This window comes from Aythya marila (genome assembly GCF_965140915.1).
Source record: "Aythya marila genome assembly, chromosome: 31".
NCBI classification, from domain to species: domain Eukaryota; kingdom Metazoa; phylum Chordata; class Aves; order Anseriformes; family Anatidae; genus Aythya; species Aythya marila.
Genome location: NC_139072.1, coordinates 16,470 through 40,728, shown reverse-complemented (window position 1 = coordinate 40,728; position 24,259 = coordinate 16,470). Strand labels below are relative to the sequence as shown.

The 24,259-nt window shown below is 57.9% G+C and overlaps 4 protein-coding genes across 6 annotated transcripts in view; 2 read left to right on the top strand and 2 right to left on the bottom strand.

Annotated features, from left to right (window-relative positions):
• Window positions 1-1,223, bottom strand: part of CCDC9 (coiled-coil domain containing 9) — a gene marked incomplete at its 5' end in the record, with an annotated part of 10,098 nt that extends 8,875 nt beyond the window's left edge. Inside the window, 3 exons of the mRNA XM_082781556.1 lie at window positions 32-135; window positions 925-1,022; window positions 1,198-1,223. Coding sequence (XP_082637682.1) covers window positions 32-135; window positions 925-1,022; window positions 1,198-1,223 — 228 coding nt within the window. The remainder of the gene's footprint in view (window positions 1-31; window positions 136-924; window positions 1,023-1,197) is intronic.
• A 930-nt stretch (window positions 1,224-2,153) lies between these two features.
• Window positions 2,154-7,069, bottom strand: PLD3 (phospholipase D family member 3). Its single transcript, XM_082781586.1, has 11 exons — window positions 6,952-7,069; window positions 6,374-6,424; window positions 6,149-6,267; window positions 5,892-6,069; window positions 4,812-4,932; window positions 4,578-4,705; window positions 4,180-4,380; window positions 3,963-4,102; window positions 3,724-3,889; window positions 3,537-3,636; window positions 2,154-2,405 (listed from the first exon to the last, which is right to left on the bottom strand). Exons 1-11 carry the CDS (start codon window positions 6,976-6,978, stop codon window positions 2,212-2,214), a joined length of 1,425 nt encoding a protein of 474 aa, XP_082637712.1. The 5' UTR covers window positions 6,979-7,069; the 3' UTR covers window positions 2,154-2,211.
• Window positions 7,070-8,530: 1,461 nt separating this feature from the next.
• Window positions 8,531-14,003, top strand: LOC309888932 (uncharacterized protein C19orf47). The gene is made up of 9 exons (XM_082781587.1): window positions 8,531-8,596; window positions 9,165-9,249; window positions 9,438-9,525; window positions 10,056-10,170; window positions 10,278-10,353; window positions 10,457-10,579; window positions 10,854-11,003; window positions 11,376-11,443; window positions 11,853-14,003. Exons 2-9 carry the CDS (start codon window positions 9,231-9,233, stop codon window positions 12,249-12,251), a joined length of 1,038 nt encoding a protein of 345 aa, XP_082637713.1. The 5' UTR covers window positions 8,531-8,596; window positions 9,165-9,230; the 3' UTR covers window positions 12,252-14,003.
• Window positions 14,004-14,407: 404 nt separating this feature from the next.
• AKT2 (AKT serine/threonine kinase 2) lies at window positions 14,408-23,145 on the top strand. 3 transcript variants are annotated; one of them, XM_082781678.1, is made up of 14 exons: window positions 14,408-14,646; window positions 17,322-17,420; window positions 18,559-18,687; window positions 19,306-19,417; window positions 19,499-19,652; window positions 19,778-19,909; window positions 20,206-20,271; window positions 20,663-20,731; window positions 21,122-21,224; window positions 21,597-21,725; window positions 21,849-22,063; window positions 22,149-22,236; window positions 22,343-22,445; window positions 22,573-23,145. In XM_082781678.1, exons 2-14 carry the CDS (start codon window positions 17,375-17,377, stop codon window positions 22,574-22,576), a joined length of 1,350 nt encoding a protein of 449 aa, XP_082637804.1. In that variant the 5' UTR covers window positions 14,408-14,646; window positions 17,322-17,374; the 3' UTR covers window positions 22,577-23,145. The 3 variants fall into 3 exon arrangements, with proteins under 3 accessions (XP_082637804.1, XP_082637802.1, XP_082637803.1); XM_082781676.1 differs by having other exon boundaries at window positions 14,409-14,646; window positions 21,102-21,224; window positions 22,573-23,143; XM_082781677.1 differs by lacking the exon at window positions 14,408-14,646 and adding an exon at window positions 16,660-16,698 and having other exon boundaries at window positions 21,102-21,224; window positions 22,573-23,143.
• Window positions 23,146-24,259: the final 1,114 nt, after the last annotated feature.

Below are 24,259 nucleotides of genomic sequence, written 5' to 3'. Positions count from 1 at the left end.
GGTCTCGGGGTTTTTTGGGGGGGGTCCGGACCTGGTAGCGTCGGATGAGGGCCTCGTTCTTCTTGCGCAGGGCCTCGATGCGCTTGTCCAGCTCCGCGTCCTTCTCCTCCTCGACCTCAGGTCCAGCGCCGCCGCCTGGGGGGGGGGGGCAAAAAAAAAAAAAAAAAAAAAAAAAAATTAATTAAAAAAAAGGGATAAATGGGGACGGAGCCGCCCCCCCCAGGCCTAGGGAACCCTCCTCCCAGGTTGCAAGGCCTGATCCAGAGCCCCCCCCTGCACAGGCTGGAGCCCCCCCAGATCCTAAATGGACCCCCCCAGACCCCAAAGCTGAGCCCCAGAGCCCCCGCAGAGCAAAAGGGCCCCCCCGGAGCCAAAAGGAGGCCCCCCCCAGACCCAAAAGCTGAGCCCCCAGAGGCCCCCCAGACCCAAATGGAGCCCCCCAAGCTCCTTCTGGACCCCCCAGACCCCAAAGCCCCCCCTCCAGACCCCAAACACCTCCCAGGCCCCTTCTGGACCCCCCAGGCCCTAAAACCGAACCCCAAAACCCCCCCCCGGCCTCTCCCGGACCCCCCAGGCCCTTTCTGGACCCCCTCCAGACCCCAAAGCCCCCCCAGGCCTGTCCCAGACCCCCCCCAGACCCCAAAGACCCCCCCCGGCCTTTCCCAGACCCCCCCCCCAGACCCCTTTTGGACTCCCCCAGGCCCCTTTGGACCCCCCAGGCCCCCTCTGCCCCCCCCCCCAGACCCCAAAACCCAGCCCCAGGCCCCCTCCAGGCCCCCCAGGCCCTGAGGCCCAGCCCAGAGCCCCCCCAGGCCCCCTCTGGCCCCCCCCCCAGACCCCAAAACCCAACCCCAGCCCCCCCCCCAACCCCTTTGGACCCCCCCCAGGCCTGCCCCAGGACCCCCCCCCGCCCCCCCCCCTCACCATGGCGGGGCCGCCCCGGGGCCCCCCCCCCCCCCGCAGCGCAACCGCCGGGCGTCCGCTGAAGGCTCCGCCTCGTCCCGCCTTCGGAGCGGCTTCCGCTTCCGGTCACGTGTTAGGGGCGGGTTGATGCGTGTTAAAAGGGCGAGGGGGTGTTAAAAGGGCGAGGGGGGTGTTAAAAGGGCGAGGGGGGAGTTTGTGGGGCCCACTGCTGGGGTTAGTTGGGGACAAAGGGGGATAAAGCGGGACAAGGGGACAGGATGAGCTGCCTGTCACCTCGTCCGGCCAGGCACCGACCCCATATCGCCCCCCCAATGTCCCTAAATATTCCCATGTCCCCATATTCCCCCATAACTCCCTATATCCCCCTGTCCCCATATCCCAATAACCCTATATCCCAATAACCCTATATCCCAATACCCCCATATCCCGATATCCCCCATCCCCAATAACCCTGTATCCCTATATCCCAATACACTCATATCCCTACATCCCCCTGTTCCCATATCCCAATATCCCCCATCCCAACATCCCCATATCCCCCTGTCCCCAATAACCCTATAACCCTATATCCTATAACCCTATAGTCCCCATCACCCCCACAGCATGGCTTTTGGGGTCCCTGCTTTTTGGGTGTCCCAGGATTATGGGGTGTCCCAGGATCATGGGGTGTCCCAGGATTATGGGGTGCCCCAGGACTGCGGGGTGTCCCAGGATTATGGGGTGTCCCAGGATTGTGGGATGTCCTGGGATTGCGGGATGTCCCGGGATTATGGGGTGACCTGGGATTATGGGGTGTCTCAGGATTGTGCGGTGTCCCAGGACCGTGGGGTGTCCCAGGATTATGGGGTGTGCTGGGATTATGGGGTGTCCCATGATTGTGGGATGTCCTGGGATTAGGGGGTGTCCCAGGATTATGGGATGTCCCAGGATCGCGGAGTGTCCCAGGATTATGGGGTGTCCCTGGATCATGGGGTGTCCCGGGATCATGGGGTGTCCCAGGATTGTGGGATGTCCCGGGATCGTGGAGTGTCCCAGGATTATGGGGTGTCCCGGGATTATGGGGTGTCCCAGGATTGTGGGGTGCCCCAGGACTGCGGGGTGTCCCAGGATTATGGGGTGTCCCGGGATTATGGGGTGCCCCAGGACTAGCACACCACTCGGAGCATCCCAAAGCACGCAGATACTACCCAACAGTACATCACCCACCTTTAATTTCAACAAAACCCCCCAAAAAAGCTTTTTTTTCCCCCCCAAAAAAAAAAAAACCCACCCGGAGCCCCTCCTCGCTTAGCGGGACCCGCAGAGCCGCTCCCAGCGCGCGGCGTCGCCGATGTCGGCGCTGTACTGGGAGCTCCAGTCCCGCTCGAACACCGCCCGCAGCTGCTCCGGCACCGTGGCCCCCGCGCCGCCCCCCAGCTGCTGCACCACCAGCGCCGAGCCCGCCGTCTGCACGAAGTAGTCCCCGGACCAGTTGGAGGTCCCTGCGGGGAGAAATGGGGGTGAGGAAGGGGAAATTGGGGTGAGGAAGGGGAAATGGGGGTGGGGAAGGGGGAATGGGGGTGGGGAAGGGGGAATGGGGATGGGGAAGGGGGAATGGGGATGGGGAAGGGGAAATTGGGGATGGGGAAGGGGAAATGGGGGAGAGGAAGGGGAAATGGGGATGGGGAAGGGGGAATGGGGATGGGGAAGGGGAAATGGGGATGGGGAAGGGGAATGGGGATGGGGAAGGGGAAATGGGGACAGGGGATGAGGAAGGGGACAGAGGAAGAGGAAGGGGGCAGGGGATGAGGAAGGGGGCCAGGGGATGAGGAAGGGGAAATGGGGATGGGGAAGGGGAAATGGTGATGAGGAAGGGGAAATGGGTAAGAGGAAGGGGGAATGGGGATGGGGAAGGGGGAATGGGGATGGGGAAGGGGAAATTGGGGAGAGGAAGGGGAAATGGGGATGGGGAAGGGGAAATGGGGATGGGGAAGGGGGAATGGGGATGGGGAAGGGGAAATGGGGATGGGGAAGGGGAAATGGGGATGGGGAAGGGGAGCAGGGGGAGAGGAAGAGGAGCAGGGGAAGAGGAAGAGAAAAAGGGGAAGAGGAAGGGGGCAGCGGGAGAGGAAGGGGACAAGAGGAAGGGGGCCAGGGGATGAGGAAGAGGAGCAGGGGAAGAGGAAGGGGACAGGGGAAGAGGGACCGGGGTAAAGGAAGGGGGCCAGAGGATGAGGAAGGGGAAATGGGGAAGAGGAAGGGACGAGGGGAAGAGGAAGAGGAGCAGGGGGAGAGGAAGGGGGCAGAGGAAGAGGAAGGGACCAGAGAATGAGGAAGGGGAGCAGGGAAGAGGAAGGGGAAATGGGGAAGAGGAAGGGGAAATGGGGAAGGGGAGCAGGGGGAGAGGAAGGGGAGCAGGAAAAGAGAAAGGGGCCAGGGGAAGAGGAAGGGGACAGAGGAAGAGGAGCAGGGGAAAGGGACCAAGGGCAGAGGATGAGGAACAGGGGAAGAGGAAGGGGGCCAGAGGATGAGGAAGAGGAGCAGGAAAAGAGGAAGGGGACCAGGGCACCCCAAGAGCCGACCCCACCAGCACCGCCACCGTTTTTCGGCGCCGGCACCGCCGAGGGGCTCACCGATGTAGGCCGCCTTCTCCGTCACCATGTACTTGTTGTGGTTGACCCGGGCGTAGGGGATCCGGGCTTGCGCCTCGCTCGACGGCACCATGAAGAGCCTCTACGGGGCCGGGGTGGAAAACGTCACCGGGACGGGGTAGGGGGGGACACGCCAGGGGGTCGCGGCGTCCCCCCGCCCGGTACCCACCACCTCCACGCTGTAACGGGTCCGGTTGTCGCCGACGGCGGCCAGGGATTTGAGGAAGGGGAACATCTCCGCCTTGGAGTGGGGCCAGCAGCCCACCAGGAGGCGAACCTTCACCCGCCGCTCGAAGACCGCCTTCCGGAGCCGGTTATCGATGGCCGGCCAAAATCTTTTTTGGGGAAAAAAAAAGCGTTATTTGTGAGCCTAACCAACGCGCTCGGGTGTTTCGGGGCCTCACGCACCTCTTGGGGTAGGAGAACTCCATGGTGGGTAAGTAGCTCATCACCGCCACGTGCACGAAGTCCTCGGCGGCGTCGATGACGCCGAGCAGGGCGCGGAGGTCCTCGGTGCGCCCCGGGGCGCAGAGGGCCGGCGGGGCGCTCTGCGGAGCGAGGAGGGGGCATCAGCACGCCGAAGACCCCCCCAAAAAATCAAAAACCCACCCGCCCCGGCCCGCACCGAGAAGTAGACGGCGGCCGGCGTGTCGTTGAGGTTGAGCTCCAACGGCGTCTCCATGTTGAAGGAGGTGGAGAACGTCGCCGGCCACGGCGCGGGGATGGAGGCGTTGGGCAAACCCAACACCCAGTAGGCTTCAAAAACCTTGCCCAGGTCCCGCGCCAAGCAGCTGCAGTTGTAGACGGCCGCTCCCAACTCCTTCACCTGCGCCAACGAGCCAACGACCCCCTCCCCTCAGCGGCGAGGGGGATTTTGGGGGGCGTTTGCCCCCCTTGCGAGACGCGACGGGTTGTAGTCAGAGGGTCCCGGCCCCGTGGCGATGCCCGGTTGTGTTTTGGGGGGAGAGGAGCGCGGTTGGGAGCGTTGAAATTGTGAAATTTTGCATTAAAATTGGGGCTCACCTGGGTGAGGGAGCGCCAGTCCATGTTGGCGCTGCCGATGTAGAGGTGGGCGCCGTCCACGATCCAAAATTTGGTGTGCAGCACCCCCCGGGTGAGCCGGGGCATGTCGACCGTCCGCACCGCGGCGCCTACAAGTTGGGGGGAAAGGGGGCGAAGGGAACGGGGTCGGGGTCTCCCTCGGGGTCGCCCCCCAACCCCGTCGAGGCCGTCCCGGTTTTTGGGGGGTTGGCTCACCGCTGAGCTCGAGCGCCCGCAGGTCGCTCTGGGGGAATTTGGAGGTCGGGGTGTTGACGGCCACCCGGACGGAGACGCCGCGGGCCGGCAGCTTGAGGAGCTCCTCCAGGATCTGCTCGCCCTGCTCGGAGACGGGGGGAGAAAAAAAAGAGAGAAGTGGTCAAAAACCACCGGAAAACGCAAAAAAAAAAATAAATAAAAAACACCCAACGCTTGAGCGGACGCGCGCAGTGAGCTGCGACGGGCGCGAGCCGGCTCCTTCGACGGTGGTTTATCGTGATAATTCATGGCAGCAACAAGGGATCTGGCTCCCTTCTGGTGGTGTATCGCGATAATTCATGGCAGAGGGGGATCTGGCTCCCCATCAGTGTGGTTTATCGCGATAATTCACAGCAACAAAGGATCTGGCTCCCCACCGGCAGTTTATCGCGATAATTCATGGCAGAGGGGGATCTGGCTCCCCATCGGTGTGGTTTATCGCGATAATTCATGGCAGTAAGGGATCTGGCTCCCCATCAGTGTGGTTTATCGCGATAATTCATGGCAGTAAGGGATCTGGTTCCCCATCAGTGTGGTTTATCATGATAATTCACGGCCACAAGGGATCCGGCGCCGACACTGGTGGTTTATCACGATAATTCATGGCAAAAAGGGATCTAGCTGCCTGCCAGTGGTTTATCGTGATAATTCACAACAGCAAGGGATCTGGCTCCCCATCAGTGTGGTTTATCATGATAATTCACAGCAGCAAGGGATCTGTCTCCCCGTTGGTGGTTTATCGCGGTAATTCATGGCAGAGGGGGATCTGGTGTGGTTTATCAGTGTGGTTTATCGCGATAATTCACAGCAACAAAGGATATGGCTCCCCACTGGTGGTTTATCGCGATAACTCACAGCAGTCAGGGATCCGGCAGCAGGGGATCCGGCTCCCCACCAGTGGTTTATCGCGATAACCCACGGCAAAAAGCGATTCGGCTCCCACCCCGGTGGTTTATCGCGATAATTCACGGCAGGGGGGGCATCCAGCCCTGCTCATCACACCAAGCGTGAGCTCGGCCTCCTCATCCTCGCCCCGCGGACCTGCGAGGCCGAAGGCTCCTGGGTGTGCGTGTCCTCGTTGGTCATGGTCCAGTAGAAGGCGGCGACGTCGAGGCTGCGGCGGGCGCCGCCGACGAGGTTCAACCACGCGTCGAAAGTGGAAGGGTTCCCGGGTCCGCCGTAGCTCATTCCCTCGGGGATGCTCTCGACCAGAACGATCCTAAAAAAAAAAGAGGTGAAAAAAGGGAAATTTGGGGAAAAAAAAAACACCAAAGGGAGCTCGGGGAGGCCGCACGCACCGGCACGGGTCGGCGCAGGGCTCGGCGCGGCGTCGAAGCGCCGAGCTGGAGCAGAGGTGGAAGAAGTGGATGAAGAAGAGGAAGAGGAGGGTGACGAGGACGGCGGCCAGCAGGGCGGGCTGCGGAGAGGACGAGCCGGGGGTGAGAAAGGGGAAGCCAGCCCCAAAAAAAGGGGTTTTCGGCCCGTTTTTTTGTTTTGTTTTTTTTTTCGGCGGGGGGTTTTACCTTGGGTGAGAATCGGCCGGGTTGCGCCGGCGGCTCCTCGGGAGGCTCCAGCTGCGAGGGGGGACGGAGAGGATTTGGGGGAGACCCCAAAGCAGGGTTTTTTTAGGGTGAATCCCCCCCAAAAAATGGTCACGAAGCTGATTTTGGGGTGCTGGCATGGGGCAGGGAGCTTCAGGACACCGCAATTGGGGATTTTTGGGGTGCTAGGAGGGGGAAGGGAGGTTTGGGACACCCCAATTGGGGATTTTGGGGTGCTAGCAGGGGGCAGAGAGGTTTGGGACACCCCAATTTGGGATTTTTGGGGTGCTAGGAGGGGGTTGGGAGCTCAGAGACACCCCTATTTGGGGTTTTGGGGTGCTAGCAAGGGGCAGGGAGCTTCAGGATGCCCCAGTTTGGGATTTTGGGGTGCTACCAGGGGGCAGGGAGCTTCGGGACACCCCAATTTGAGATTTTGGGGTGCTAGGAGGGGGCAGGGAGCTTCAGGATGCCCCAATTTGGGATTTTTGGGGTGCTAGCAAGGGGCAGGGAGCTTCGGGACCCCCCAATTTGGGGTTTTGGGGGTGCCGCCAGCGCCGTACCTGCTCATAGACCCCATAAGGCTTCATTGTCGCGGGTCTCCGGGGGCCGAGGCTGTGGGAAAAGAAAACCAGATCGGGATTTCAGTGGTTTTGGGGCCACCCCACAGCGAGCCCCGCGCTGACTCACGGGGCTGACGCGCTCACGTGCCCCGGGGACGGGGAGGGGAACTCGGCCGTGCCTGGCCATGCCCCTATTTCCCTCCCGCCCCAAAATAGGGCTTTTAGGGTTCCCCAAAACCCTGTCCGGGGGCTTTTAGGGTTCCCCAAAACCCCACCCGGGGACGGCAGCGGGGTTGGGATGGGGCCGTGGGTGGGGGTGAGTTGGGTTTATTTGGGGTTTGGCCCTTTCCCAGCCGTAATTTAGGGTCGGAGAGGGGTTTGGGATCAGGAATGTGTTTAGGGACAGGATTAGGACAATATTTGAGGGATGTTTAGGGCAAAGGACAGATTTAGGGGCAGAGCAAAGATTAGGACAACATTTAGGGCATGTTTAGGGCCAGGAATGTGTTTAGGGCAGGCATTAAAGCCAGGACCAGGCTTCCTACAACACTTGGGACATGTTTAGGATCGGGAACAGGTCCAGGGGCACGCTTAGGGCCAGGATTACGACAAGGTTTCGGGTACATTCAGGACCAGGGACCTATTTAGGGCCATGTCTGGGATTAGGACTCAATTTCAGGCACGTTAAGGGTTAAGAACACATTTAGGGCCAGCTGCGGGGCCCTTTTTGGGGTCGGAGCCCAGTTTAGGGCCAAGACACGTTTAGGGCTAGGATTAGGACAGCGTTTGGGGCACATTTAGGGCCAGAGCCACGTTTAGGGTCGGGTTTAGGGGTTTAGGAACTGGGCTTAGGGTCAGAACTGGGTTTAGGAACTGGGTTTAGGGTTTAGGAATTGGGTTTAGGGGTTTAGGATCTGGGTTGAGGAATTGGGTTTAGGATGTGGATTTAGGGGTTTAGCAAGTGGGTTTAGGGGTTTAGGAACTGGGTTTAGGTAAGAACTGGGTTTAGGAACTGGGTTTAGGGGTTTAGGAACTGGGCTTAGGTAAGAACTGGGTTTAGGAACTGGGTTTACGGATTTAGGAACCGGGTTTAAGGGTTTCGGATCTGGGTTTAGGATCTGAATTTAGGGGTTTGGGGACCACAACTGGGTTTAGGAATTGGGTTTAGGGTCAGAAGTGGATTCAGGTCCAGAACTGGGTTCAGGGCCAGGACCAGGGCGTTATTTAGGACCGGGGCCACATTTGGGGCCAGGACTAAAAACCCCTAAAACCAGGACAAAATTTGGGCAGATTTGGGGCCGGGACGCGATTTAGGGCACGCCTGGGGGGGGCAGCTTTAGGATCAGGCACTGTTTTAGGGCCAGGATCCTATTTAGGGCCTTATTTAGGGCCGGGGCCCGGTTCCCCCCCCCACCCCGTACCGGAGGTCCCGGGGGGGGGGGGGGGCGGGAGGCCCCGGGTCCTCCAGCGGTCGTCTCTATGGTCGCCGCGCCCTTTGCTCCCAACGGGGCCGCCGCTGCCTAGAGCGGCCACGGCGCGTGCGTGGGGTTAGAGCGGCGCCCTGGGACGCTTCCGCCATCTCGGTGGTGGCTACTTCCGGTGCGGGCCTGGAGCCGGCGGGATGGGGCGCGGCGGGGGCCGGGAGGTGAGGGGGGGGCCGGGGGGGTCTGGAGGGGTTTTGGGGGGCAAAAAAGGGTCTGGGGGGGGTGGAGCTGTGGGGCAGGAGGGGCTGAGAGGGGTATTTGGGGTCCGGGGGTGGGCAGAAGGAGGCCTGGGAGGGGCAGAAGGGGGCCTGGGGTGGGGTTGGGGGGGCAGAAGGGGGCTGAGGGGGGTATTTGGGGGCCTGGGAGGGGCAGAAGTGGGGCTGGGGGGTGGTCGAAGCGGGGCATTTGGGGCCTGGGGGGGTTTTGGGGGGGGCAGAAGGGGGCTTGGGGGGGTATTTGGGGGCCTGGGAGGGGCAGAAGGGGGGCTGGGGGGGGTCGGAGGGGGGCATTGGGGGCCTGAGGGGGCCTTGGGGGGGGCAGAAGAGGCCTGGGGGGGCAGATGGGGGCTGAGGGGGGTATTTGGGGGCCTGGGGGGCTTGGAGCTGTTGGGCAGGAGGGGCTGGGGGGGTATTTGGGGACCTGGGGGGGTTAGAAGGGGGGTTTGGAGGGGGTATTTGGGGTCTGGGGGTGTGTTGGGGGGTGTTTCACACCCCCCTTGCCCTATTCCAGGCAGGCGGCGAGGGCTGAGCCCCAGGCGCTGTGCCCCCCCCCGGGCAGGGGGAGGGGGGCCCGGTGATGGTGTCAGTGACAATGGGTGAGTGTTCTAAAACCCTAAAAAAAACAAGGGCTGGGGAGCTCCAAAACCCTGCAAAACCACCCCAAAAAAAAAAAAACAAAAAACCCTACGGGATCTGCAGGGGAGTGGGTGTGGAGAATAAATTGTGAATTTTACTAATTTGACTCGTTTTTGTTCTTTTTTGGAACTTTTTGTCCTGCTGGCAGCGACGTCGGAGTGGATCCAGTTCTTCAAGGAAGCGGGGATCCCCCCCGGCCCCGCCGTCAACTACGCCGTGATGTTCGTGGATAACAGGTGGGGAGAGCCCCCAAATCCATCGTTTTTTACCTGAAAATGCACAAGGAAGAGCAAAACCCAGCATTTTATCCCATTTTCTGCTCATTTTATTAATTAATCTGGGCCGAGCTTTGTTTTTGTTCTCTCCCACGCCTCTAAACTCCTCTTTTTGACCCAAAACTGGGCGAGGAAGAGCAAAACCCAGCAGCCTGCCTCATTTTCTGCTCATTTTGATAATTAATCTGGGCCAAACTTTGTTTTTCTTACCTTCTGTGCCTCTAAACTCTTCTTTTTGACCCAAAATTGTGCAAGGAGGAGCAGAACCCAACAATCCATCCAATTTTCCTTTCGTTTCATTATTTTTTTTTAATTAATCTGGGCTGAGCTTCGCTATTGGCACCGCCGTGTCGCGTCGTAGCTCCTGCTGGATTAATCCTGGGCTTAATTAGGCTCGCTGGGGTTTAATTAAGCTTGTAATTAGGGAGGAGAGGGATTATCCCAAACCTCCAGCCCCATTGGGAGCGGATTCCTTCCCGATGTCCCCGCAGGATCCAGAAGAACATGCTGCTGGACCTCAACAAGGAGATCATGAACGAGCTGGGCATCACCATCGTGGGGGACATCATCGCCATCCTCAAGCACGCCAAAGTCGTTTACAGGCAGGTACGAGCCTCCCCGACCAGTTTGGGACTGGGACGAACTGGTTTTTGGCCCGGGAAGGGTGGGTTTGGGGGGATTTTAGGGGTGCTGATGGAGCTCGCGCCCCGCAGGAGATGTGCAAAGCGGCCACCGAGGCGCTGAGCCCCCCGAGCGCGCCGGCGGAGCTGCGCCGCAACGCCAGCAGCGGTGAGTGCGGGCTCAACAACCCCTAAAATCCTTGTTTTTTAAGAAAAAAAAAGTCGTTTTAGGGAGCTTTAATTCACGGTGGCCCTCCCGGTTCTGTTTCCAGCCGCCTCCCGCATGATCGCCAACAGCCTGAGCCGGGACTCGCCGCCCGCCACCCCCACCCGCCGGCCCGACACCTCCAAAATCTCCGTCACTGTCTCCAACAAGCTGGCGGCGAAGAGCGCGGGTAGGGAGGAAGAGCACGGGCGAGGAAGAAGAGGGTGGGCAGGGAGGAAGAGCACGGGTGAGGAGGAAGAGCTTGGGTAGGGAGGAAGAGCGTTGAGTACAGAGGGAGCGCTCGCACGTCCACTCTGGGTGACTTTTTGCCCCAAATCACGCCTCTCCCAAAATCCATGGGGGTTTAGGAGGTGGCTTTCCCCCCCCGGGTGCTCTTTTGGGGCCAATTCTTGCCATTTTAGCCACCGGTCTGAGCTTCTCCCTGGTTTTTCCCCCCTCCTGAGGTCTGCGTGAGGCGGAAACCGGGAGCCCCGCGCCGGTGCAGGCCAAGCGGCGCCGCGTGACGGCGGAGATGGAGGGCAAATACGTGATCACCATGCCCAAGGGCACCACGCCGCGCACCAAGAAGATCCTGGAGCAGCAGGCGGCCAAAGGTAGCGACCCCACAGCCTCTCGGAACCACCACGGGGACGTTTTGGGGCCCCAAAAACCCGGGGGATGAGCCCCGTGTCCTCTGTTCCGCGGTGATCCCAAGCTGTTCAAAATCTCATCTCAATTACGTGATTTTATAAACACATCAAGGTGCTGTGACCCATAAAGTTGGCTTTTATTTCTCTAAAAACCACATTTATAAATTAAAAAAGGGAAAACAGGCACCAGGAGGAGCAGAAACCACTCTCGAAACACTTATTTAATGGGATTTCTGCGGTGTTTTCACGTGCGCTGGTGGTGCCTCCCCATCCTCTTCCACTTTCCCCCCTAAAATTCTTAAAACTGTGTTTTCTCCCTCAAAAAAACCCCACCAGGTCTGCAGAGGACATCGGTTTTCGACCGCCTGGGAGCTGAAACAAAAGCAGACACGGCGGCTGGCAAGGTGAGCGCAGCGGGGATGCGTTTTGGGGGAAAACCTTGAGGAAAAAGCCCAAACTGGAAATGCACTGGAGGAAATTTGGGGGATTCTTCGGTGGTCCCGGGTGTCGTAGAATTTAGGTTGGAAAAACCTTCAGGATCATGAAGCCCGACCACCAAAATGATGATTCTCTTCCTATGCCTCAATTTTCACCCTTCAATTTGGGATGCAGTAGGGTTTCTTGGTGCTCTGGAAGCTGGAAAAAAATAGAGAATTTTATTTTACTGGCTGTTTTTTGGTGATTTTCACCCCAAAACACATGAGGGGATTCCTTCATTATTGCATAAACAGGGTGAAGGCAAAGCCAGCACCCAAAATGGGGGCGGGGGGACCCAAACTTTGTTCTTACGCCCCCCTTGTGTCCCCCCCCCAGCCCACAGGGGTGTTCAGCAGGCTGGGCGACACTCCGGCCGGCGGCAAGAACGCGGAGAGCGACGACGACGAAGGCTCCGTCCTGCCCTACGCCGGCGTCCTCAAGAAACCCCCCAAGGACGCCCCCGAAACGGGGAAAATCATCAAAGCCAAAGCCCAAACCTCGGAACCCCCCCGGCGCCGCGCCGGGGGCAAAACGCAGCCCCCCCAATGCAGCCTGGAAGCTCAGGACAGCAGCGTCAGCAGCAGCCGGAGCAAAAACCAGCCCGAATTTCGGGTGACCATCAAGAGGACTTGGGGCAGCGCCAAGGTGAGCAGCAGCAGCGACGCCCTCAGCGCCCGCATGGACGACGCCGGCGCCGTCAGCGTCTTCCAGAGACTGGGGAAAAAAGCGGACTGACGCCAGCTCCACGTGGCCAAAACCTGGGCGTTTCGTCCTCGTTTTGGTCAAAATTTGGGTTTAGTTTACGGTTGCGTTCGAGTTCTGGGCTTACCTTCACGGTTTGGTTGAAAATCCAGGTTTATTTTCATGGTTTTGTTGAAATTCCAGGCTTATCTTTGTGGTTTTGTTTGAAAGCCGGGTTTATTTTACGGTTTTGTTCAAGTTCTGTGCTTATCTTCACGGTTTTGTTTGAAATCCAGGCTTATCGCCACAGTTTTGTTCAAAATTTGGGCTTTCCATCCCAGTTTTGCTCGAAATCCAGATTTATTTTACAGTTTCATTCAAGTTCTGGGCTTACTTTCACGGTTTTGTTTGAAATCTGAATTTATTTTTGTGGTTTCATTCAAATTCTGGGCTTTCCATCCCAATTTTGTTTGAAATCTAGGTTTATTTTCATGTTTTTTTTTCAAGTTCTTGGCTTGTCTTCACGGTTTTATTCAATTTCTGGGCTTTCCATCCCAGTTTTCTTCAAAATCTGGGCTTATCTTCACAGTTTTCTTCAAATTCTGGGCTTTCCATCCCAGTTTTGTTCGAAATCTGGTTTTATTTTCACAGTTTTATTGGAAATCCAGGCTTATATTCACGTTTTTCGTCATATTTTGGGTTTATTTTCATGTTTTTCTTCTAATTCTGGGCTTCTCCTCCTGGTTGTGTTCAAATCCTGGTCTTATCCTCCCGATTTTGTTCAAAATCCGGGCTTCTCATCCCAGTTTTGTTCAAAATCTGGACTTACCTTCCCAATTCTGTTCAAAATCCAAGTTTCTCCTGGTTTCCCCGTCTCTTCCCCACTCACCACATTGATGAGGGGGAAAAGTTATTTAAAAAAAAGACTTTCCTGCACTCGCTGCACTTAAAGTTTTCCTTTTTATTTTCTTTTTCCTTTTTTTTTAAAATTTTTTCCTTACCTTTTTCCTATTTTTTCTATTTTCCTATTTATTTTTTCTCCCCTGCAGGTTCGTTTTGTATTTCTAAGAGCTGGGATGCTTTTTTGGAGCAGCCCCTAAAAAAAAGCAAAATCTCCCCAAAACGGCTCACAGTTGCCACGCGCGCTGCTTGCGGGCCCCGAAAATTGCCAATTTTCACACCTAAAATTGGAATTGCTGCCAGCCCGTCCCCAAAATGGGCACATTGTCCCCAAAACGGGCATCGGGGACTTTGCACAAATGCCAGGTTTGTCCCCAAATCGGCTCTCTGTGGGTGTTGACTTTGGGTTGAAACCAGGAGGTTTAGGGTCTCGCCAAGCATCCTTCCTGCTCTGCTTCCCAAATTTCCTTATTTTTCCCATTTCACACCTGGTGAGAAGCTTTTTTTTTTTTTTTTTTTGCCAGTTTCGTTGCGTTTGCTGTGGTTTTCTTGCACCACCTCTAACTTTGGGTTTTGGTGGTTTTTGAGGTATTTTTGTTTTTTTTTTTTTGAGCTTTTTTTATTTGTGTTTTTTTGGGGGGGAGTGGGTTACGATGTGGTCTCACAACACCCCTTTTTGGCGTTTTTTTTGGCGTGCAGTGTGCCCAGCCCCTCACAGGGGGCCACTCGCTGCGGTTTTAACCCTGGGGGGCACCCAAAAAAAAGTGGAAAAAGGCATTTTGACCATTTTCCACCATCTGCCCCCCAGCAGCGGGTGGGAGATGCGGCAGGTTTGGGGGTTTCCTTGCGTTTCTGGAGGGGAGCGGCCCTGAGCTGTGCAAATAAAGGCGTTTTTTGGATTTTTGACCGTCTTTAGTGGTTCTTCCGTTAAAAGCAGGGTGCCTCAGGGCAGCTCAGGGGCAGCTTTTTGCCCCAAATTTGCTTTTTCTCCCCTCTTTCTCCCACTATACAGCTCCGTGAGGTCGGGGGATATGCAAATACATGCAAATGAAGCTCCATGAAGTGGGCGTGGCCTTGACTTATGGAAAGATGACTCCAAAATCAGTAAGATTTTAAAGTAGGGATTTTTTTTTAAATCCCTAAGTGCACCCCCTCCACTTAAATTTTTCCAGTTTTATTTTTTTTTCCCTTTTTCCCCTCAGCCTCGCCACAGGGACGTGGTGGCCCGGCGAGGAGACTGCGCATGCGCGCCGCCCGCCGCGCAGCCCCTCCCCTCTGCCCCCTAGCCGTGCGCATGCGCGGGCGGGGCGGCGGCGCGGCGCATGCGCAGCGCGCGCCGCGGGGAGGCTCGCGGGGTCCTTCCCTCACCGTCCCCCTCGCCCCCTCCCCTCCCCGGCCGTCTCCGCTTCCTGCGTGCGTGGGCCCGCGGCGGGCGGGGTTTCCGGGAGCGCCGCCGCCGTCCGCGCGGATTAAGCGCCGCAGGAGCCTCCCCGCCGCCGCCACCGGGATGAGCGGCGGCCGACGGCCGGTTTTACGGCGTCCATGACAGGTGAGGAGCCGGCCCCGCGTTCCCTGCTCTCTCCGCGGCCCCCCCCGCGCGGCGCAATGGACTCGCCCGCCCCCCGCTGGGCGCTCTGGGGACCGTACCATGCGCCGCGCGCCCAGAGGGGGGCCGCTGCGGCGTCCCCCGCGCCTCGTAGTGGACCCGTCCGCTCGCTGAGAGGGGGGGGCTGCCCTGCGGACCGTACCATCCGCGGCCCTCCCGCAGGGGGGGTGCGGCGGCGTCCCCCGCGCTGCGCTTTGGACCCGTCCGCTCGCTGATTTGGTTGCCCTGCGGACCGTACCATTCTCGGCAGGGATGGGGGGGGGAGAGGAGGGGAGCGCGGCCTCCCCCCGCCTCCATCTTGCGCCCGCCCGCCTCAGAGCGGGGGGGGACGAGGCGCGGAGCGAACCACTCGCCTCTGAGGGGGGGGTTAAGGGGGGGGAAGGCGATTTTGGGGTGTTTTCTTGAATTTTAGGGTGCGCCTGAGGGTGTGGAGGGGGTTAGCAGTGAGCGGGGAGTTGTTTTGGGGGATTGTGGTGTTGTGGGGGGGCTGTGGCGTGTGTGGGGGGTGTTAGAGGGGCATGGAGTTGAGGGGAGCTTTTTGGGGGAGTTTTGTGGGGTTTTGAGTTTTTTTTGGGGGGGTTATGAGGTAAAAGTGGGGGTTTAGGGGCTTGGGGGGACCCTGCTATGGTGCTGAGGGGTTTTGGGGGGGCTCTAGGCTGGGAGAGGGGCATTTGGGGGCTGTTTGGAGCCCCAACATCCCCCACCCCTCAAAAAAAAATAAACCACCCAAAAAAAAGTAAACCACCCCAAAATGCTGAACCCCAAAAACCCCCTTTTGTACCCCAAAATCTCATCCAACCCGCACAATACACCCTTAGGTTGCCCTGAGGCTGGGAGCCTCGGTGCCAGCCCCCCCCCGTGAGGTGCCACCGCTCGGGGTTTGGTTTTTGAGCGCTGAAAAACCCGATTCGGGGTCTTTTTGGGGTTGGGGCTTGTCGCTAACTCCCTTTGCCGTACAGGGCTCAGGATCCTGAAAGCGAACGGTGGAGGAAAGCCGAGTCCTGAACCTAAAAGCGGTGCTCGGGGCTCGAGGAGGCGCTTACAGGAGCAGGTTGGGATGCTGAGGGCTCGAAATGGGTGAAAAAAGTGACGTTTTGGGCCAACGAGATGGCTTTGGTGTCCCCTTGGCGCTGTCAGGGGGCAGCTCCTTGCTTGGGGGCTCTGCCTGGTGTGGGCTCAGAGCCTCACCTGCACCAGGACCCCACTGGAGCACCGGTCCCGAGCAATTAACGGCCAATTAACGGCTTTTCCTCGGTAATTAAAGGCTTTTCCTCATCAGAACGGTGCCAAATGAGACCCTAACGACCCTAACGGCTCACCCAGATGCCCAATTTCTGCTCAACCCCACACCGAGCGGCCCCGATGCCTCTTTTGGGAGCTGGTCTGAGCCTGCAGCACTCGATGAATAAACCACAGCCGATAAACCATCGCTTGGACAGCTTGAAAGAGCAGGATTTTAACCAAAAACCAGCAATAAAAACAGCTCTTTCGAGGTTTTTAACCCAGGAACGCATCCCAGGACGGATCTTTGCCCTTCCCAGTGAGGCACGGGGGAAATCTGCGGTGAATGAGGCTCGAGATGGTGGCCTGTGTTGGGAAAACCCTTTTATCACAGGCTCCGGCATCCCAACGGGCCAAAAAAGTGCCAATTTGGGTGAATTTGTGGAGGAGGAATGAATTTGGACAGCAGGAGGAGGGGGCTGGACGCCAGGAGACCCCTTGGCATCGCTCCTGTTCCACGAAGCCAAGGGGGAGATGAAGGCGTCCCAAATCGAACCCCAAACGCCCAGGAAGAGTAACAAAATCGCCGTTTTCCTCCCCAATTTGACCCGAATGAAGAAACCCCGCGGTGCCGCAACCCGAAAATCAATAGCGGGGGCCCTGCCAGGCAGACTTTACCCCCTTTTGGGGTGAGAGCAGCTCCCGATCTCTCCTCAGCTGCCGGAGGAGAAACCGCGGTCGTTTTGGGGTTAAATGAGCCTGAAACGGCTTCAGGTTAGCGCTCGGGGTTCCAGCAGCAGGATTTTGGTGCGGACGGCTCCGGTGGGACGCCGGCTTTTAAATAATTCTGGGTGGTTTTACCCTAAATCCAGCGCTGATTTCTCACCACGTCCCTTCCTCTAGAGGCTGTGCGATGCTTTTCGAACCTCCCCCTCCTCCCAGAGGCGTATTTTGGGGGATAAAACTGGGATTTGGGGGCTGATCTGGAGCAGGGAGAAGTCCTGCAGCCTCCAAACCTCCGCGGCACCGTCCCGTCGCGCCGTTTTTCCCCCCCCGGGGCTGGGTTTTGGGGCCGGGGTTAATCCCGGCGGGTGACTCCGATTAAATTTTGCTCGAGCCGTTTATTTCACGTAAATCCCCGCTTCTTACCCCAAAGCTCCCGGCCCTCCACGATGGCAGCCTCGCGGCCAGGTAGGGGTCACCGACCACAACTCATTTTCCGCTGGGATTTGGTGTAAAAAACCTCAGGTAGGGGGGGTCAAATCAACAAATAACCATGACTTCGTCCTCAGGCATCGCCCCCACGCGATCTCCAGCTCCTCTTTTGGGCTGAAAAGAGCGGAAAAAGAGATTTTCTGCTCGCCTCAAGCCCTGCTGACTCTTCCCTTCTCCCCCAGGTCGCTAGCCGTGTCCCCGGTCCTGCCGCAGCGAGGAGGCGAGAGGCAGCGCCATGAGCGAGGTGGCGGTGGTGAAGGAGGGCTGGCTGCACAAGAGAGGTGAGCAGCGGGGCTGCCGTGATCCCTGAAAGCTTTTGGGTGGCCATCGATTTGGTTTTATTTATTTTTTTTAAAGCTTTCCCCAAATCTGGGGCTCTTCCCTTTAACTGAGATGATTTTGGGGCTCCTCTCTTTAACCATTACAATTTTGGGGCTCCCCTTTTTAACCAAGGCAAAGCCAGGGCTCCTCATTTTAACCAAGACAAATTTGGGGCTCCTCTCTTTAACCAAGACAAATTTGGGGCTCCTCATTTAACCGAGACAAATTTGGGGCACTTCCCTTTAACCGAGACAAATTTGGGGCTCCTCTCTTTAACCAAGACTAATTTGGGGCTTCTCTCTTTAACCATAAATTTGGGGCTCCTCTTTTTAACCAAGACAAATTTGGGGCTCCTTCTTTTAAACAAGACAAATCTGGGGCTCTTCTCTTTAACCACGAATTTGGGGCTCCTCTTCTTAACTGAGACAAATTTGAGGCTCCCCTGTCCTTAACCAAGACAAACTTGGGGCTCCTCTTCTTAACCAAGACAAATTTGGGGCTCCTCTCTTTAACATAGATGAATTTGGGGCTCCTCTCTTTAACTCTGACAATTTTGGGGCTCCCCTCTTTAACCACGACAAATCTGGGGCTCCTTTTTTTAACCATGACAAACTTGGGGCTCCCTTCCTTAACCAAAACAAATTTGGGGCTCCCCTCCTTAACCAAAACAAATTTGGGGCTCCCTTCCTTAACCAAAACAAATTTGGGGCTCCCTTCTTTAACCAAAACAAATTTGGGGCTCCCCTCTATTTAATTAAGACAACCCCCCCCCCCTTTAACGAGGGGCGTCCCGGAGCAGCGCCGAGCTGCTCCTTTCCCCCCTTGCTGCCCCGCGGCCCCAGCGCGTATTTTTAGCCTCCGGAGCAGCTGCGTGGGGCTTTTTTATTTTTAGCTCTGCCCGAGGTGGATCTCCCTTTCTTTTTTTTTTATCCACTGAGGGTTTTTGGGGGCAATTCAGGACCTTTTGGGGAAGAAGGCGGCGGCGCAGCACCGAGCAACGATACAGAAAAAACCGAGAGGCCGGCTTGGGGTGAAACCAGCTCCTTTTTGCTTCGTTTTCTTACACTTTTGGACAATTCTTTCCCTTTTTTTTTGCAGGGGAGTACATCAAAACGTGGCGCCCCCGGTACTTCCTGCTGAAGAGCGATGGCTCCTTCATCGGCTACAAGGAGCGCCCCGAGACCTCCGACCACAGCTTGCCGCCCCTCAACAACTTCTCGGTGGCGGGTAGGTGGGCGCGGGTGGGGTGCTGGATCCCAAACCTTCCCCTTCCTTTTTCCCCCCTCTCCCCTTCCTTCCTTTTTGCCCTCTCCCCTTCCTTCCCTTTTGCTCCTCTCCCCCTTAACTTCCCTTTTTGCCCCTCCCTTCCTCCCTTCCTCCCTTCCTCCCTTCCTCCCTTCCTCCCTTCCTCCCTTCCTCCCTTCCTCCCTTCCTCCCTTCCTCCCTTCCTCCCTTCCTCCCTTCCTCCCTTCCTCCCTTCCTCCCTTCCTCCCTTCCTCCCTTCCTCCCTTCCTCCCTTCCTCCCTTCCTCCCTTCCTCCCTTCCTCCCTTCCTCCCTTCCTCCCTTCCTCCCTTCCTCCCTTCCTCCCTTCCTCCCTTCCTCCCTTCCTCCCTTCCTCCCTTCCTCCCTTCCTCCCTTTCCTCTTCTTTCCTTTTTCCCCTCTCCCCTTTCCTTCCTTCTTTCCTTCCTTCCTTTTTCGCCCCGTATTTCCTTTTTCCCCTCTCCCCTTTCCTTCCTTCTCACCCTCCCTCTCCCCTTTCCTTCCTTTTTCCCCCCCTATTTCCTTTTTCCCCTCTCCCCTTCCTTCCTTCTCACCCTTTTCCTTCCTTTCCCCCTTTCCCCAGAGTGCCAGCTGATGAAAACCGAGCGCCCCCGCCCCAACACCTTCGTCATCCGCTGCCTGCAGTGGACCACGGTCATCGAGCGGACCTTCCACGTCGACTCCCCCGAGGAGCGGTAAGCCCCCAAAAAACCCCTTTCTACCCCCAAAAAACCCCACGGCTGCTCCTAATCACCTCCTTTTCCCCCCCCCTGCAGCGAGGAGTGGATGCGAGCCATCCAAACGGTGGCCAACAGCCTGAAAAACCAGGAGCCCGAGGTGGACGCCATGGATTACAAATGCGGCTCCCCAAACGACAGCACCGGGGCTGAGGAGATGGAGGTGGCCGTCAGCAAAACCCGAGCCAAGGCGGTGAGGCAGGCTCAGCGTCGTTTCCCACAGGATAAAGGAAAAAAAAAAGCCAAAATTAGTGAAGTTTTTGCATCCTCCTCGCCCGCGCTGCAACCCCTCGCCTGTTTCTTTCTCCCCCCTCTCAGACCATGAACGATTTTGATTACCTGAAGCTCCTGGGCAAAGGCACTTTTGGCAAAGTCATCCTGGTGAGGGAAAAGGCCACCGGCCGCTACTACGCCATGAAGATCCTGCGGAAAGAGGTCATCATCGCCAAGGTAAGGCACAAACATCCATCTCCAGCTGATTTTTACAGCCTCCAGGAGCATCCAAAACACTTTAGGGATGAAAACGGGGCACGGGGTGACACCATCCCCACCCGGACGTCGCCTTTTGGTGACGTGTGGTGGCGTTTCCACCCCCTGGAGCACAAAATGGAGCTTTTTGGGCGCTCCCGGTGCTGTTTTTTGGGTTCAGCAGCACGGAATCCCCGTTTTCCCAAAAATAAGGGGCTCGCAGAGCTCAGCACGGCGCCGCGCAGCGCTCCCCTTTCTCCTCCCTCTCCCCCACGCAGGACGAAGTGGCGCACACCGTCACGGAGAGCCGGGTGCTGCAGAACACCAGGCACCCCTTCCTGACCGTGAGTACCTCCCTCGCCCACCTCACACCCCTTAAACACATCCCAAATCACCTCCCAGCACGAACATTTTGGGTTGGGATCCCGCTGAGGCACAGGAAGCGCCCCCGAGCGCGTTAAATTTTCGGGGATCCCCTTTTTTTAACCAACCCCGCTGTCCGAAAGCCCTCGGGGGAGCAGCAGGGGCGCGGATCCTGCTCTGCTCTCACCGTGGTGCTGCCCCAAACGAGGCCACGCGGGTATTTTATCAGACCAAAGCTCCTCAAACCGGGTCCCGGCTCCAACCCCGCATCCCCGGGACGATTCCAAAGCCACCAACGCCTCCCTTTGGCCTCCTCCTCCTCCTCCATCCGTCCCTTTTCCTCCTCAGACCCTTTTTTTTTCCCCTTTTCAGGCGCTGAAGTACGCCTTCCAGACCAACGACCGCCTCTGCTTCGTCATGGAGTACGCCAACGGCGGCGAGGTGCGGGCGAACACCGGGATTTTGGGGAAATTCTCCCCCAAATCGATATTCTCGGCCCCTTCCAGCGCTGCCTCCCACCCTGCTGCCACTCTGTGTTATTTTTCCACCTCTTAACCCCCGTTTTTTGGCAAAAAGGAGGGGAAACGGCCCCGTGCTCGTGCACCTCCTGTGTTGCAAGCCGGGCATTTTGCTCTCCCTGGCTGGAAAGATTTTGGGTGTTGGGAACCGAGCGGCTTAGGGCACGCATGACCGCATCAGCTGCCTGCACGGAGCTGCTGAGAGCGATTAGCCCGGGATTTGCTGCTTTCATTTCGCTGACGGGGCCCCCCGCTTTGTTATTTTTTCCCTTTTTTTTTTTCTCCCCCCAAAGCTTTTTTTCCACCTCTCGAGGGAGCGCGTCTTCACGGAGGACCGGGCTCGCTTCTACGGGGCCGAAATCGTCTCTGCCTTGGAGTACCTGCACTCCAGGGACGTGGTCTACAGGGACATCAAGGTACCAGCAGGGTTCTGCCCACCCCAGCGCCCAATTTTAATTATCCTGGGAGCCTTTTCGGGCTTCCCAGCACCATCCTCCTGGTCCTCCGAGGCGAAAACCCCGCTCGATTGCCGCGGGCTGCTTTTTTCTGCCTTTTTCATGGCAGCTTGATGGTGGTTTTGATCCCCCAAATGGGGCTGGGGGTGCGATCCTGCGTTTTGGTGCAGGAGGGAGGGCTTGGATGTGAGAGGAGGAGCTGGATCCACCCCGTCCCCATCCCTGTGGGGCCAACCGAGCCCCTTCAACCCCCTCAACCCCTTCAACCCCATCCCACGGAGCCTGGAGGGGGGAGAAAACGCTTCCCCAACCTTTTTCTGCCCCATTTTCCAGCTGGAAAACCTCATGCTGGACAAAGACGGCCACATCAAAATCACCGATTTCGGGCTCTGCAAGGAAGGCATCAGCGACGGAGCCACGATGAAAACCTTCTGCGGCACGCCGGAGTACCTGGCCCCGGAGGTATTTATTCTCCAAGCCCCGAATCGCGGAGATTGCGCCCAAAATTGCCTAAAATCCGTATTTTTTTATTATTATTTTTTAATTTTTTAATTTTTTATTTTTTTTATTTTTATTTTTTCTTAGGTTTTGGAGGACAACGACTACGGGCGAGCCGTGGACTGGTGGGGTTTGGGGGTGGTGATGTACGAGATGATGTGCGGCCGCCTGCCCTTCTACAACCAGGACCACGAGCGCCTCTTCGAGCTCATCCTGATGGAGGAGATCCGCTTCCCCCGCACCCTCAGCCCCGAAGCCAAATCCCTGCTGGCCGGCCTGCTGAAAAAAGACCCCAAACAGAGGTGAGGCCCGGGGTGGGGGGGTGGTGGTTTTGGGGTGCCCAACACCCCGCTGCTGGCCCCGGGGACACGGCTGTGCGCCCCGCAGGCTCGGGGGAGGCCCCAGCGACGCCAAGGAGGTGATGGAGCATCGCTTCTTCGCCGCCATCAACTGGCAGGACGTGGTCCAGAAGAAGGTAACGAGCTCGGGGACAGCGTGGACGCCACAAACAGCACCCGGGGGGGGTCCTCGTTCGCCCACCCCCTTGATTTTTATTATTTTTTTTTTGTTTTTCCCTCCAGCTCGTGCCCCCCTTCAAACCCCAGGTGACGTCCGAGATCGACACGCGCTACTTCGACGACGAGTTCACCGCCCAGTCCATCACCATCACGCCGCCAGATCGCTGTGAGTTCTCCCCCAAAAAAACACCTCCAAAACCCCCCCAAAGCACAGAAAGAGGCCGAGGAGCCTCCCGGGACCCCCCCCCAGCTTTACCAATCCCCCTTTTCCCCCTTTTTTTTATTTCCTGCAGATGACAACATGGGCTCCCTGGAGAGCGACCAGCGCACGCACTTCCCCCAGTTCTCCTACTCCGCCAGCATCCGGGAGTGAGCGCCGGGGGGGGGGCGAATTCCTCGCACCAGGGGACCTCGGGGGGGGGCCCTGCCCCACATTTGGGGGGCTGCGGGAGGTCGCAGCGGCCGCGGCCGGCTCCGAGCTGCGCCTCCGCCCCCCCCCCCCTCCCCAAGCGTAGGACTGCTTTTTATTTTATTTTATTGTTTATTATATATATTTTTTTTAAACTCCTAGAAGTGCTCGCAGCTTTTTTAAACACCCACCCCCCAAAAAAAAAAAGCCTTTCAGGGCCTTTCTTTCTCCCTTCTCCTCCCCCCTCCCCAGTACGCCCCAGTGTTCCCAGTAAGGTGAGGTGCGGGGCTCCAGCTCCCCAAAAATCGCCGGGGCGGGGGATTCTGCCCCAAAAAGCAATATAAATATATAAATATATATATTTTTTTTCCTTTTTCTTCGATGCCTTAAAGCCAGGAAGCTGTCACCACCCCCCCTGGGGCAGGGGGGGGGGGCCGGTGCCATTGTCACCTCCGTGTCCCCCCCCCCCCCACCTCCCGGTGGGCTCCGTTGCCGGCGATGGAGCCGGTGGCACCGCACGCCCCGGGGGGGGGGGGGGGGGACAAAAAGGAGGGGGGGGGGACACACAGTTTGGGGGGGGGTCTTTGGGGCCGTGCCACCGTCACCGCCGGGCCGGTGACGAGGTGTGGGCGCATCCCCCTCTTCCTACCCCAAAATTTGGAGCGGAATTAACTTTAAAAACTGCCAAATAAGGAAAAAGAGCGGCGCAGGACCCCCGGGGGGGGGGCACAGGACCCCCGGGGGGGGGACACACGGGGGTTGGGGGGGGGTCCTGGTGTCGCGGCGGCTGCTTTCGCCCGCCCTCGGATTTGTACGGTACAAGCAATAAAATGTTGGTTTTTTGTTGTTTTTTTTGGGGGGGTTTTGGGTCTTTCCTGCGCCCTTGGGGACCGCCCCGCATCCCCCTGGGGTCTGGTGGGGTTTTGGGATGTGGGGGGGGCTGGGATAAGGGACAGGGGACTGGGATAAGGGACAAGGGATGGGGACAGGGACAGGGGATGGGGACAAGAGACTGGAATTGGGCTAAGGGACAGGATGGGGACTGGGATAAGGGATGGGACTGGGATGGGGACAGGGGGATGGGATTGGGATGAGACTGGGACATGGGACTGGGATGGGGACAGGGGACTGGGATAAGGGACGGGGTTGGGGACAGGAGATGGGGATAAGGGACAAGAAATGGGGACAAGGGACAGGAGAAGGATGGGGATAGGGACTGGGATGGGGACAGGGGTGTGGGATTGGGATGAGACTGGGACACGGGACTGGGATGGGGACGGGACTGGGATAAGGGACAGGGATGGGGACAAGGGACAGGATGGGGACTGGGATGTGGGATGGGGACGGGAGACTGGGACAAGGGGTGGGTACAGGGACAAGGGATGGGGACAAGAGTCTGGGATGGGGACAGGGATGTGGGATTGGGATGAGACTGGGACAAGGGACTGGGATTGGGACATGAAACTGGGATAAGGGACAGGGATGGGGACAAGGGACAGAATGGGGACTGGGATAAGAGACACGGGACTGGGATGGGGCCAGGACACTGGGATGGGGACAAGGGCCAGGAA